Source organism: Rana temporaria, chromosome 12 (assembly GCF_905171775.1).
Source record: "Rana temporaria chromosome 12, aRanTem1.1, whole genome shotgun sequence".
Lineage (NCBI taxonomy): Eukaryota > Metazoa > Chordata > Amphibia > Anura > Ranidae > Rana > Rana temporaria.
The window spans coordinates 109961832-109977626 of record NC_053500.1 but is presented as its reverse complement, the minus strand read 5'-3'; the positions used below and the strand labels follow the sequence as shown (position 1 = coordinate 109977626).

Sequence of the window (15795 nt, the reverse complement as noted above, 5' to 3'; positions counted from 1 at the left end):
GACAGGCAGATGGACGTATATATACGTCCCCTTTAAGAGCAGGGCATTGTGGACGCACACGCTCGCCGCAAGCTCCGTGAGCCCGACCATGGGTCCCGTGGACTCGATCGCCGCGGGGATACCCGCTATCGTCTCACGGTAAGGAAGAACGGGGAGATGCTGATATAAACAAGCATCTCCCCGCTCTGCCTAGTGACAATGACAATGATCACCGCTTCCTGTAATCGGAAGCGGTGATCACTGTCTTGTCACGTGTAGCCCATCCCCCCTACAGTAAGAATCACTCACTAGGGCACACTTAACCCCTACAGCGCCACCTAGCGGTTAACCCCTTGACTGCCAGTGTCATTTTCACAGTAATGAGTGCATTTTTATAGCACTGATCGCTGTAAAAATGACAATGATCCCAAAAATTTGTCAAAAGTGTCCGATGTGTCCGCCATAATGTCGCAGTCACAATAAAAATCGCTGATCGCCGCCATTACTAGTAAAAAAAAAATATTAATAAAAATGCCATAAAACTATCCCTTATTTTGTAGACGCTATAACGTTTGCGCAAACTGATCAATAAACGCTTATTGCAATTTTTTTTTACCAAAAATATATAGAAGAATACGTATCGACCAAAACTGAGGAAATTTTTTTTTTTTATATATATATTTTTGGGGGATATTTATTATAGCAAAAAGTAAAAAATATTGCATTTTTTTCGAAATTGTCGCTCTATTTTTGTTTATAGCGCAAAAAATAAAAACCACAGAGGTAATCAAATACCACCAAAAGAAAACTCTATTTGTGGGAAAAAAAGGACGTCGGTTTTGTTTGGGAGCCACGTCGCATGACCGCGCAATTGTCAGTTAAAGTGACGCAGTGCCGAATCTCAAAAAGTGGCCCGGTCATTTGGCTGCATAATTGTCCGAGGCTTAAGTGGTTAAAGGAACTACAATACACAATTTAGTATAACTTTTTAAGATATTTAGTTAAGCCCAAGTCCAACTTTTTTTATTTATATAGACTTGGATAAGCATAAATACTTCTGTCAATTTTAAAGAATGCCTGGTCCCAAACGCTTTCTATAATATAATGACTACACTCGTCATTCTACCTTAATAAGGAGGCCCTGCGTTGTCCCAAAATGTCAGCTATAATATGACTATCTATGATCATCACCCTACTTTGATAAAGGGGCCCTGTGTGGTCCTGAAATGTTAGCCATAAAAAAATGATCATCATTCTGCCTTAAAAAAGAGGCCCTGCATTGTCCCATAAAATGGCTATAATATAACAACGTTAAAAACAAAGGCTTCTGCTTTGATAAATGGGCCTTATGTGGTCCCAAAACGTGGCTGTGATACAACTATGATGTTGTTTTAATGAATTATTCCTTTATACTACAGAGTTATGCTGGTGAAAATTATTCAATACTAGTTGATGGCCCAGTCCAGTCACTAGACTAGAGTGATCCTAATGCAAAGATTAATGGTTTGAGGCTATGCAACATGTGACTTGCTTACCCAACAGTGCTGTTCAGCAGAATCGTGAATTATTAAAAAATATAATTCAAGCCTTTCCATATCATTTTCTGGGTTTACCAATAAATTATGTCTATTAACCACAACAGATAGTGTTCTCGGTATTTAAAAAAAAATCTTTTAATTCCTTGCTGAGACACATTTCTAAAACACAGTACTGTATATTAAAGATGGGTTTCCGGGCATCATTTTTTTTTTGCAAGCTAAAATTAATCACATTAACTGCTTGCCGACCAGCCACCGCAGTTATACGCCACAGGTCGGCTCTGCTGGGCGAGAGCACGTAGCTATACGTCACCTCGCTCAGCAGCCAATAGGGGCGCGCTCTCCCCCGACTCCCATTCACGTGCACGGCGGGCGCGATCGCCGCCGGGCACGCGCGATCGCTTGTTACAGAGCGAGGACCGGGGGCTGTGTGTGTAAACACATAGCTCCCGGTCCTGTCAGGGGAGAAATGCCTGACCGTCTGTTTATACAATGTATGACCAGCGATCTGTTAGAACACACTCAGGGAACATACATAACCCCTTCCCTGCCCTCTAGTGTTAACCCCTTCACTGCCAGTGGCATTTTTATAGCACTGATCACTATAAAAATGCCAATGGTCCCAAAAATGTGTCCGATGTGTTCGCCATATTGTCGCAGTACCGAAAAAAAATCGCTGATCACCGACATTACTAGTAAAAAAAAAATATTAATAAAAATGCCATAAAACTACCCCCTATTTTGTAAACGCTATAACTTTTGCGCAAACCAATCAATAAACGCTTATTGCGATATTTTTTTTTTACGAAAAATATGTAGACGAATACGTATCGGCCTAAACTGAGGAAAAAAATCGTTTTTTATATATTTTTGGGGGATATTTATTATAGCAAAAAATGTATTTATTTTTTCAAAATTGTCGCTCTATTTTTGTTTATAGCGCAAAAACTAAAAAACGCAGAGGTGATCAAATACCACCAAAAGAAAGCTCTATTTGTGGGAAAAAAAGGACGCCAATTTTGTTTGGGAGCCACGTCGCACGACCGCGCAATTGTCAGTTAAAGCGTCGCAGTGCCGAATCACAAAAAGTGCTCTGGTCTTTGACCAGCAATATGGTCCGGGGGTTAAGTGGTTAAATAGTCCCTAAAACATATTAATAGCTCCCCAATCGTTCCAGAAATCTTTGCAAACACTTGCCTTATATCCTCCAGCTCATGTTGTGGCCGTATCCATCATATGTGTGGGCATGTGAAGCCCAGTTTCTTTTTTCTTCCTGGTTTTCAGGGAGAGGTGCATGCTGGGTGATTTTTAGGCACAGTAATGCCCAGAGACTCCTGGGAAATTAATGTCGTAATTTCCCAGGAGGCAATGGGGTCTTAGGACAGGAAGTTGAACCACCTAGGACTAGGAAGTAGGCAGATTACGAAATCTGCCTAGTAACACCCAGATAGAAGTGAGTAAAACATTTTATTTATTTTTTTACATTAAAGGCAAGCTGTTAATAGAGTGAGTGAGTAACGTGTATAGCGCAACAAATGCGAACTTAATCGTCTCAAGGCACTGGCATCCAGAGTGGTACCGGTCTATTCAGAAGAGGTGGGTCTTTCGTTTTTTCCTAAAGGCCCGATGGTTTTCCTCCAAGCGGATGGTAGTGGGTAGAGCATTCCAGAGCCGTGGTCCTTGGACCGAAAATCTATGTTTACCCTTCGATTTGTATCGGGATTTAGGAATTTGGAGAAGGTTTTGGTTGGTTGACCGGAGCACGCGCTTATAATATAATATAATATAAAGTTAATTGTTAGGGTGGAACTCCGCTTTAAGCACAGCGATTGAAAAAGAAAGTGCAAGAATTAAATCACTTTGCTGGGAGAAATACAAGTCCCCATGGTATTTTCATGGGCTATAATTTACATACAAGTTCAACAATTTAATGTTATGTTCTCTTTCTTTCAGCACTAAAGAGGTCCTTTGAGGTTGAGGAGGTTGACCAGTCTTCGAACCCCTCTGTCCAGCCCCGCAGAACTCCAAATCCACTCCTAAGAGGTGCAGGCTCTGCTGCCCAGAAATTTCAAGAACAAAGCCCTAGAAATGCAGAAGCACTCCTGAGACATGCAGACATCGGAGGACAAAGATCTCCAAAATCATCACTAAGGAGAATCGACCTGGCGGGGTCTCGGCATCCAGAACCCATGTCAAGACGAACAGAGATCTCCATTGACATCTCATCCAAGCAGGTGGAAAATTCTGCCCCAGCGGTTTCTCGATTTGGTTTGAAGAGGGCAGAACTACCAGGTCATAAGCCTCCTGAGCCTATTCCAAGAAGAGCAGAGATAACTCTGGGAAAGTCTCATGAGCTCCGAGGAGAGTCTCCAAGTTCTAAAATTCCTGAGATGCCTCAGAGAAGAACAGAAGAAAGCAATGCTAAAAAGGTTGATATACAGATGCCTAAATCCCCAGAAGTCCCCCAAGTAAAACAGGTGGAAAACTCCATACCTTCATCGACCATGCTTCACCATCAGCCAGAGCCAAAACTGCCGATCGTCCAGGTAGAAGTTCAGCAACAGAGATCACCAGAGGGTAAGTCTTGCATTTTCCTAGAGAAAATATGGATAACGTTATCCAACGATTTCCCTATCATGGCACCATCTATTAGTCCTAGTGGGGCTCTGGGAATTGTTTATGCGTTTTCTTTTTTATGGCAACTTTATGCGATCCAGATTGTCATTTGTTTTGTTGATGGTTTTGTTAATCTGTACATGCTAAATTAGTGCTTAAATGATTAAAAACAGCAACATAAGGCTCACATAATGAGTTCTTCACCGAATGGATGGAAACAGGGGAATCCAACATCCATGCCTGAAACTAGGAGAAAAAAAATCTATTTGCATTGAAATAATATTTATCTATATTTAACATTGGTAGCTCTTCCAATGTTGCATCTGAAAGACCTAACATTAGACATATTTGTTCTCTCCATGAATGCAAAAGTAGCTATGCAAAATTTGACACCAGAACTTTGCTTTCATTAGCCTGAGTGGCGCCAGACCGGTCGAAGCAATAGTCTTGCATTTACTACTGTATCATTTACTTGTCCTGCATCTATTCCATTGTTTATTCATGCAGAAAATCACTTATGAGAAAGAATGGGATCTTTTTGTGACACAGTTGATTTCCAAGCTCAGTTTTTCATAAATGTGGATTATAGGGCAAGTGTAGACCCCTGCGTAGATGGTGATTACTTAAAGACCAACTCTGGGCTTCCCCCAAAGCAGCCCCGTCCCACCTTTCCTCTGAAGATCCCACCAGCAGTATTTAATGCTATTTTAGACCTTTTTTAAGTCTTCTGGCCTAATTTCTAACACTTTGGTCATCACCCAAAATTGCAGTTCTCAGTGATGCCCTGATTATGTCATTAGCACTGATTTATACACCATTACGCCGGCGTATTACTAGATACGCCGATGTAACTCGGAATCTAAGCCGTCGTAAGTTTAAGCGTATGCTCAAACTGAGATACACTTAAACCTAGCTAAGATACAACGGTCTGCGCCGTCGTATCTTAGGGTGTAATTTTTTAGCTGGCCGCTAGGTGGTGCTTCTGTTGATTTCGGCATAGAATATGTAAATGACTAGATACGCCGTAAGAGATACGCCGCGTAAAGATAAACCTGCCCCCTAGGTGGCGTAGCCAATGTTAGGTATGGCCGTCGTTTCCGCATCAAAATTTTACGTCGTTTGCGTAAGTCGTCCGTGAATGGGGCTGGACGTAATTTACATTCACGTCGAAACCAATGACGTCCTTGCGGCGTAATTTAGAGCAATGCACACTGGGATATGTACACGGACGGCGCATGCGCCATTCGTAAAAAACCGTCAATCACGTCAGGTCACCCAAAATGTACATAAAACATGCCCCCTCATCCTCATTTGAATTAGGCGAGCTTACGCCGGCCCCATTTACGCTACGCCGCCGTAACTTAGGAGGCAAGTGCTTTGTGAATACAGCACTTGCCTCTCTGACTTACGGCGGCGTAGCGTAAATACGATACGCTACGTCGCCGTAAAAATGCGCAGAGCTACGTGAATCCGGGCCTGTGTTTTTAGTCCTCTTGTGGGGGATTTTGATTGAAGGTAATGATTGGTTTTCTACAAGCCTGTTTTCCTGCTGATCGCACATGCTCTCTGAATTTGACTTGCTCTATACCTAAGCCTCGTACACATGACCGGTTTTCTCGGCAAGAAAGCTGCTGGGAGAGATTTTTGCCATTAAAACCGTGCGTGTGTATGCATTCTCGTCGAGAAAACTACCGGGAGTATACCATGTTTGTTATTTTTAACAAAAAAAAGCTAAGACTTTAGTGTCACTTCTAAAGAAAGGTAATTGGAGGAGAAGGAAGGATAGAAAGAAGGTAGGAAGTTAAAATACTCATGCTCTCCTACTTCCCAACTTTTTGAGATGGGGAGGTATGCAGGAATAGAATACCTCCCCCCCCCTGCCACGCCCCTTAAAGGAGAATTATACAACAAAAAAAAGGATTAGTTAAACCCACAAGTGCATTTTTTACCAGTACTACTCCTTTATACTGGATTTTTTTTTACAAATGCAGCAATTTAGAAATTTGGTGAAAAGTTTAGCACTGGGAAACATTTTTTCAAGATAAAAGGTGCATTTTATATGTTTTATATCAACTATGTTGATTTGACCAAAATTAGGGACAAATGAGGATGAAAGAGGAACAGAGGGACTTTGTTCCATACTCACTTCCTGTTCTTCTGTCTGTAACTACACACAGTAATGCAAGGCTTTCTTCCTGGTGTGGAGAAAGCCTCTTGAGGGGGAAGGGGGCGAGCAGGAGTGTCAGGACACTCTCTACTTTGCAGATAGAGAAAGGAGCTGTGTGTTAGTGAGTGTTCTGGCACTCCTGTTCGCCCCCTCCCCCCTTAAGAGGCTTTCTCCACACCAGGGAGAAAGCCTTGCATTACTGTGTGGAGTTACAGACAGAAGAACAGAAAGTGAGGATTTCTCAGAAGAAATAAGGACATTTAAAAGCAAAGTTGAAGGATGAGGTAAGTGAAGGAGGACTGCACTAAGGTAAAGGAAGCTATTTAGGGAAAAAATGTTTACCTTTACAACCCCTTTAAGCAATCTCCAGGGTTTTCTCAGCCATACAAACTGGTTTTCAGAAAACAAACTGAGCCGTAAAATCAACATAATTTGATCGCAATCCAGTACTAATGAACACATTTATAAGTCTAAACCTTGGTGTGTCTTGTGATCTTTGCTTTTCCTACATGATATTTGTGAACGTCTTGATTGGACAGTTAGGCGTCACTATTTGTCACTATTTGTATGCAGTAACTAAACACATAGCATTTTAATAGAAAAATAAAATCCATGCAAGCATCAGAGCTGTGATCATATGATCCATGAATAGTGCCATGCATAACACCCAAAATGGCCCCATTGTTCATTTGGACTGTCACATGGTGGTTCCTTTTATACGGTTACATACAGAACTCTTTTTAACCCCATGATCGAAGGAAGTTGCTGTATTAATGTGCAGAAAATGGATTTGACACACTTATGCATACCTCACAAGTTTCTAAAAAGGGGATAGAAGGACACCTTATGATAGGCAAAAGACACCCCCCCCCCCCCCCCCCAATCACACTTCCATGAACTCAGATTGATGCCAGACCATGAATACTTCTTGTACAAACCATATTGTCAGGTCTTTACAGAAATGTATAACAGTTAAAAAAGCCACAAATGGAATATTTCAAAAGAATAAATGTAAAGTGTCTCTATAGCCATTTTTCGGTTTTGGATAGAGTAGTGAAGGTTTAAAAATCCACCATGGGTTTTTTTGTTTTTTTCCCTTCAATTATTGTTGCATGCACACACTGCCATACGTTCGCACATGTGCAAATGTTTACATACGTGCCAACGTACCCCTTCGCACAGCTGCATCCGATAATTGATTTCTATGGGCAGCTGCAGGCAGCAGCTATGAGTGAGTGAGTGAGTGAAAAACGTATATAGCGCTGCACATGCGAACTAAATCGCCTATGGGTGCTATGAAACCCGGGAAGGGAAATACCCACAAATGTTATGTTCATATGACCCCAGGCACCCATATCCATGAGGGGAGGAGGTTGGGAACTTTGCCTATATGGTCCGATCCAAACTTTTTCCTAGACAATTAGGTTTTCAAATCCTTCATTTTGTGCTTATCTCAGAATGGAAACAGTCATTGAATGACATGTTTTTTTTTTTATTCATATCAAATAAATTTTGGAGTAGTATTAAACCCTCAACATTTTTTAGTTTAACACATTAAGCACAATCGAATAAACAATCCCCAGTAAACTATTTGTTAAAATTCTTACCCCAGCAGTTGCAATTTACAACTTCCTTTACGTCACACAACGCCGTTGACGTCAGCGGCTGCATGCAAAGTGAATATCTCCTAAACCGTATAGGTTTAGGAGATATTCATTTTACCGACAGCTAAGCCTTATTATAGGCTTACCTGTCAGTAAAAATAAAAAAAAGGGGTATACAACCATTTTAATTTTTTTTTACCTTAGGGTAAAAAAAACTTCTGTGTCCCTCCCAGCTGAGGCAGATCTCGATTTGGCGCTGTGCTCTCTCCACTCTCTTCCTCCTTACATGGCAGAATGATAGTAGCAGCAGTCACTGGCTCCTGCTGCTGTCAACCAAATCCTATGATGGGGTCGGGGCTGAGCCCAGCTTTCTGGGTCTATAGATGCAGGCTTTGTGGCTCGAGATTGAGCTCACATGAGTGCCTCCATACTTGCATAGACTTGCATAGGAGCTGCTTCCTGCCTAGGAGCGCCATCAAGGGGACCTTAGGAGAAGTGGATTGTGACCGAACCATTGCAAAGGGCAGGTAAATATAACATGTTTATTATTTAAAAAAAGTAAAGGTTTATAATCACTTTAACAGTGCAGTCTGGAGTGCTTTGCCATCCTAGGCTATGGGGCTGTGTTTGATGCACAGTGTAGGAGGACACTGCTCTAGTCCTTGCATGCAAGGGTGGCTCCATAGGACACTGCAAGAGAAAGGAGCCACCCTGAAACAGGAAACCTGGTAAAGTGGTCATGTTACTAACATAAATTGGAACATAGACAAGGATTAATAGATAAAGAAGCTGTATACCTAGTAAGCAATTAAATCAGCTGCTGAAAGTGATTAAAACAACAGAGGTTTAAATATCACTTTAAAGAAGAACACTTGTGGTCTTTTGTAAATAAAATGCTGGTCCAGAAAAGCATGTTCATATACCTGGAAATGTTTGTTATATGAATGGCAATCGTTTCTTGTAAGAATCTCACTCTTTTCTTTATTCATTTTCATCTTATCTACTCCTCCCCAAAAGGACCACCAATTTGTGGGTGTTCCTGTTACAGGGCTTTGGTAGAGCACACCTGCCAGTGCCTTTTGTGTTGTGAGCATGGCTTCCGGGCGCGCCTTCGTCGCACACTGACATAATCAAAAACATACTTTCCTGGTGCAAGTCCCAGACTGACTGAGGCATATGTAGGGAGACCAAGCAATGCTCTACTGTAGACTGCTTTCACAGGTATGGGAGTTCCCTCTTCCTGCATACATTGTGACAGCGCTTATCTTGGGTAAGGGCCTGGTGCCTGAGGCAAGCACTGTCAATCATGCCTAATTAATTATTCCTCTATCTGGTAATTGTATATTTGGACAGCGGGGGGAAGAGGAGGTGTTCACGCTGCTGAACGAACTAACTCAGGAGAAGGATCACCTAGGAAAACCTAAGTGTATAATGCACTTTGTCAACTGGAAAGATGGAACTATCAGAATATTATTAGTGGTATTTCATCTTTAAATTTGCAATTGATGTGAAATGAAGCAAAAGATATTCTAAAGTATGTCAAACTATACAATCTCATGTATATCTTAATGTAATTTCAAAAATGTATTACTTTAAAACCTGCAGCTTTCACTAACATAATACCTTGTGATCCTGCCCTGAAGGTCCTTGTTCAGGCATGTCCTGTTATGGGGGAAATGTCTCTGTCCCTGTTTCCCATTTGTGCTACTATGTGGTCACCCTGTCTTCCAGGCAGTGCTGGGACCAGGTCATCCAGCGCCCAGGGCAAAGTCTCCAAACTGCGCCCCTCCAGTCTTCATTCTCGTCTCCCATGGCTCCCTGCCTCCACCCTCGGTCCCCCGCTCTCCATGCCCCGCTCCCCATGCTCAGCTCTCTATGCCTGACTCCCTGCTCTCCATGCTTGGCTCTCCATGCCTGTCTCCCTGCTCTCCATGCTCGGCTCTCCATGCTTGGCTCTCCATGCCCGGCTCCCCGCTCTCCCTGCTCAGCTCCCCGCTAAATTTAGAACTCCCGATCTCTGCCTTTCTCCTGACTCCGCCCTCTGAGTTCTCTGAGCCGGAACTACAGAGAGGGCATCAGGTATCAATGTGCGCTGACTGTTCTCACTGTCATTGGGAACACTAAAAACAACATTGGACGGATATACATCCAACACAATGTTGAATCGCATCGGTACCCCTGGGGACTTCTCACGGAACACTAGGGTTGAGAAACACTGGTATAGGGTGACACCTGCAAGTGCGCCCCCCTCCTCCAGCAAATTGCACCACCCAGGGCATCCGCCCCTTCCACCCCTGCCTTGTACCGGCCCTGCATGCAGGCTACCAACCTTCAGTATGATCCTCTATTGTTGCCATTGTATTTTTCCTAATTTTACCTGGTGATCCTGCCAGTGAAGCTGCTTCCTCTCATAGGGTGACAATGATGCTTCTGCAGCGCCTCACTACAGAAGCAGCGTTGTCACCTTGTGCAGCACGCTCTCAAGGTCTACAGACTGATGTGAGAACACACAAGTAAGCCTGTTACCTTGCAGAGAGATCCAACCATCCCTTCCAAAACACCACCATGGCTGTGACTTACAGTGACTTGACGAAGCGTGCACCCATGTCTATGGTGCATGCCTTTGCCATAGCCTTTGCGATATGCATGGTAGTCCACTGCTCTCTGCTAAAAAGACTTAAAAGACCCCCCAAACTAAAAACACAGCAAGCCGTTACATATTTTATAAAAAAATTAAATAAAAAGCAGCAACATGTATTTTTATCCCTCAAGGGTTTAATTCTACGTTAAGTAACTCAAGCTTTAATAGCTGTCTGGAATGCGGCTTTATGTTTTCTTGGCACGCTACCCATTGTCATCTAAAACCTGTTCAATTGGCGGATATCAGATGCAGAATCTTTAAGCACTAAGTGCAGTCTGAGTTCCTATGCTCTTTGAGCTAGAAATATCTGCTGCAACTGGTTCATCTCTATTTACAGATGTGATATCATCTAAAATGATCACAATGTCCATCCATACCGTATAGAGAGCAGATTGGAATGATTTCAGAATGTTCTTGCCAAGAGATGTTAGTTTAAAATAAACAATTTAACCCACAAGTGTCAAACACAAGGCCCACGGGCCAAATACAGCCCACCTGGCCCCTTCATGTGGCCCTCACACTTCTGCAGCTGTGGCAATCCGCTTGTCTCCGCCCTTGTCGCAGCAAAGAGGAGGACAGAACTCCTTTGCCAGATCCTGCACGTCTCTGTGCAGCAGCGAAGGGGCTCGTCCCTGTAACCCCCTCCATCCCACTGTCTCAGCAGTAGAGGATAGAACACTTACTACAGATTCTGCACCTCTCTGTGCAGCCGCAGCACCCCTCATCTCCACCTTCCCTGGTTTCAGCAATCAGTAGACTCCGACAGCTGACTCCAGCCCTCCTCTGGGTCTCCTGCAGACCCTGCACTTTATGCTTTCCAGCTTCTTACTGGCAGCAGCACACGGTAAGATGGGTGCACTGAGATGTAAGGGAGGGTGGGGGACTCTTGACTTCTGATAGTGAGGGGCTTCAGAAATTGAGTTAAGGGGGTGCTCTAGACATCTGCTTATAATTATTATGAGAATAATACAATTCTTTGCTAGATGAAAAGGAGGGTCGAACACAGAAGAACCTATTTTGTAGACTGCTCAGGCAGAACACCATGGCAGAACCATTTTCTGTCTGAGCAGTCTCCAATAAAGTTTCTTGTGGATACCAGCAGTGTGCGAACCTCCTTTTCAGACTTGCAACACCAAATTTGTGGCAGTGTTGAATTGCAAGTCTGTTAGCTTGCTGCACATTTTCAATAGCATGTTGTACACTTGCAGATCACTTGAAGCACAAGTCCTAGTTGACACTTTTCCAATCTATAGCAAATTTGCATGGGAAATCTCTAGCAAGAGCAAAGTTGCAGTGGTGAGTCTACAGCAAGAGCTCTGCAAGTCTACAGCATGAAAATTCCGCCACAGTGACCCCTGTGGTGGGATGACTATTGCACAACATAACTGAACCAGAACTTGCAGCAGACTTGCAGAATGTTTGAAAGGAAAGTTGATCTGGAGTCATGCAATGCGGATTTGCTGCAATTGTGCAACAAACTTGTGAAGCCTGGCAAGTCTAGCAATAGCTTAGCAAATCATTTTTAAACTTGCAGCACAATTACTGGCTATCTTGGCTGCCACAGGGTCTCTAGGGCCAGTCTGCACCTGCCCTTCACAGATTATATCATTACTTAAACCAGTAATAATCTAACGCAGAGGCAATTATTTTATATAATAAAGAGTAGGTACATTTATATAGTCTTATGCCTTGTACACACGATCGGTTTTCCCAGCGGATAAAAGTCCTCCGGGAAAACCAAGGGGAAAACTGAGAACCTGCTAGGTAACTTTTTCCCCTACACACGGCCGGGTTTCCCGACAGGAAAACTGCCATGAGAGCTTTGTTTGTGAAACCCGGCCGTGTGTATGCTCCACCGCAGGTTTTCCCCATAGGGAAACTTCCGGCTTAAAAACCGCCGGGAATCTTTAGATCCGCGTAACCTATCTGATTTACGTTACGCCGCCGCAATTTTGTGAGGCAAGTGCTGTATTCAGAAAGCACTTACCTCAAAACTTGCGGCGGCGTATCGTAATTCCCCTGGCGGAATTCAAATTCCGCGGCTAGGGGGAGTGTAGTATTTTAATCAGGCGCGTCCCCGCGCCGATTTAAATGCGCATGCGCCGTCCGTTAGGACGTCATTGGTTTCGGCGTGAGCGTAAATTACGTCCATCCGTATCCGCGAACGACTTACGCAAACTACGTAAAAATTCAAAACTCGGCGCGGGAACGACGGCCATACTTAACATAGGATACGCCTCACATAGCAGGGGTAGTATACGCCGGAAAAAGCCAAACGCAAGCGACGTAAAAAAAAGCGACGGGCGGGCGTTCGTTTCTGAATCGGCGTAAATGCTCATTAGCATATTTGACGCGTAAAAGGCACGGAAGCGCCACCTAGCGGCTGGCCTGGAATTGCAGCCTAAGATCCACACAGTTACACCTGGCGGATCTTAGGCATATCTATGCGTAACTGATTCTATGAATCAGTCGCATAGATACGACCGGCCGGCCTTAGAGATACGACGGCGTATCAGGAGATACGCCGTCGTATCTCCTATCTGAATCCGGGCCAGTCTCTTTTTTTCCGCCGGGAATCCCGGCGGTTTTCCTGTCAGGAAAACTGCGATGGAGCATACACATAGCCAATATGACAGGCAGAAAAGTCTTGTATTATTTTTATTAATTGCAAAGCTTTCTGTGATTGGAGGGAAGATTGTGACATTTAACTGACTTCCTCCAATCACAGAAAGCTTTGCAAATAGTGAAAAGAATACAAGACTTTTCTGAATGGAGGAGGTTTGCAATGAGCGACCTGCTATAATCAGTGTACTACCGCCAGAACTACAAATCTCAGAACGGGACATTCAACGCTTATAGTACTGTAGGGCTGGATTAAAGTTTTAAAGTTTTTAAACGGCAGCCAAATGTGGGACAGGCATCAGTAGAGTTTGTTTATTTTTACACAATAAATGGCCAAAATATTTTTTTTTCCTAAAGTCTATTTATTTTTAAACATTTTTATAAAATTTTTATGAAAAAGACATAACATAACATTCACAAACATGTGTATATCCTAGAATATGCATACTATAAAACATTTTAAAAATCCTCCAAAATATGCTTTTAAAGTTTAGCTTTAAACTTTTTTCATCATTTGCTGCATCTCTGTGTGTCTGATCTCCTTCAGTCTCTTTGGGCCAGATTCACGTAGAAGTGCGGCGGCGTAACGTATCGTAGATACGTTACACCGCCGCAAGTTTTCATCGCAAGTGCCTGATTCACAAAGCACTTGCAATGAAAACCTACACTGGCGGCCTCCGGCGTAAGCCCGCGTAATTTAAAGGGGCGTGTGCCATTTAAATTAGGCGCGCTCCCGCGCCGGACCTACTGCGCATGCTCTGTTCTGAAATTCCCGCCGAACTGAGTTCATTTTTTCGAACGGCGACGTGCGTAGCGTACTTTCGTATTCCCGGACGTCTTACGCAAACGACGTGAATTTTTAAATTTCGATGCGGGAACGACGGCCATACTTTATACAGCACATACGTGTGCTGTGTAAAGTTAGGGCACCCAAAACGACGACTAAATTTGCGACGGGAAACTAGACTAGCAGCGACGTAGCGAACGCGAAAAAACCGGCGTGGATCGCCGTAACTCCTAATTTGCATACCCGACGCTGGTTTACGACGCAAACTCCCCCCAGCGGCGGCCACGGTACTGCATCCTAAGATCCGACAGTGTAAAACAATTACACCTGTCGGATCTTAGGGCTATCTATGCGTAACTGATTCTATGAATCAGTCGCATAGATACTCTGAGAGATACGACGGAGTATCTCCGCTGTGAATCTGGCCCTTTGTAGCCACATTAACTTCCCCCAGTGATGGCTGCATGGGTGGGTTCTTTGCCTTGGCTTGTGTGTAGTGTATACACAAATGGCCAATTGTAGTCTCCGTTGAAAACCTGTGTGACAAGGTGACAACGCAGGAGCACATTTGAGAAACAGGAACAGAACATTGTCAATCTATAATAGCAATTACCTGAACGAGGATCTTCATGGTTGGATCATTAAAGGGGTTGTAAAAGTTCCTTTTAAAAAAAAAAATAACAAACATGTCATACTTACCTCCACTGTGCAGCTCGTTTTGCACAGAGTGGCCCCGATCCATGTCTTCTAGGGTCCCACTGCCGCTGTCTCGGCTCCTCCCCGCAAGAGTTAACCCCCCTCTGGCAAGCGCTCTCCCAAGGGGATTAGCTTGCGGGCGTGCTCCTGTGATACAGTCGGTGGCCATAGGACTTTTGAGGGCTCAGGTAAGAAAACGGGGAGGCTGGGGGGGCATGTAAGCATTGGATGTTTTTTCACCTTAATGCATAGGATGCATTAAGGTGAAAAAACGCGACGCTTTACAACCCCTTTAACCACGTAAGGACCGCCTCCTGCACAGATACGTCGGCAGAATGGCACGGCTGGGCACAAGCACGTACCTGTACGTCCTCTTTAAGTGCCCAGCCTTGGGTCGCGGGCGCGCGCCCGCGACTCGGTCCGAAGTTCCGTGACCGCGGCCGCGGGACCCGCGGACCCGATCGCCGCTGGAGTCCTGCGATCGGTCCCCGGAGCTGAAGAACGAGGAGAGCTGTGTGTAAACACAGCTTCCCCGTTCTTCACTGTGGCGCTGTCATTGATCGTGTGTTCCCTGATATAGGGAAGAAAGATCAATGACGTCACACGTCCAGCCCCGCCCCCCTACAGTTGGAAACACATATGAGGTCACACTTAACCCCTTCAGCGCCCCCTAGTGGTTAACTCCCAAACTGCAATTGTCATTTTCACAGTAAACAATGCATTTTTATAGGATTTTTTTCTGTGAAAATGACAATTGTCCCAAAAATGTGTCAAAATTGTCCGATGTGTCCGCCATAATGTCGCGGTCATGAAAAAATCGCTGATCGCCGCCATTAGTAGTAAAAAAAAAATTACTAATAAAAATGCAATAAAACTATCCCCTATTTTGTAAACACTATAAATTTTGTGCAAACCAATCGATAAACGCTTATTGCGATTTTTTTTACCAAAAATAGGTAGAAGAATACGTATCGGCCTAAACTGAGGAAAAAAACGTTTTTTTATATATTTTTGGGGGATATTTATTATAGCAAAAAGTAAAAAATTTTGCATTTTTTTCAAAATTGTCGCTCTATTTTTGTTTATAGTGCAAAAAAATTAAAACCGCAGAGGTGATCAAATACCACCAAAAGAAAGCTCTATTT

The 15795-nt window shown here is 43.6% G+C and overlaps 1 protein-coding gene across 3 annotated transcripts in view; it reads left to right on the top strand.

The window, feature by feature from the left end:
* The window catches only part of SEPTIN9 (septin 9), a 421638-nt gene that overhangs the window by 225477 nt on the left and 180366 nt on the right, over positions 1 to 15795 (top strand). For all 3 annotated transcript variants that reach the window (XM_040330151.1, XM_040330153.1, XM_040330152.1), the window contains one exon: positions 3471 to 4094. In XM_040330151.1, coding sequence (XP_040186085.1) covers positions 3471 to 4094 — 624 coding nt within the window. The remainder of the gene's footprint in view (positions 1 to 3470; positions 4095 to 15795) is intronic.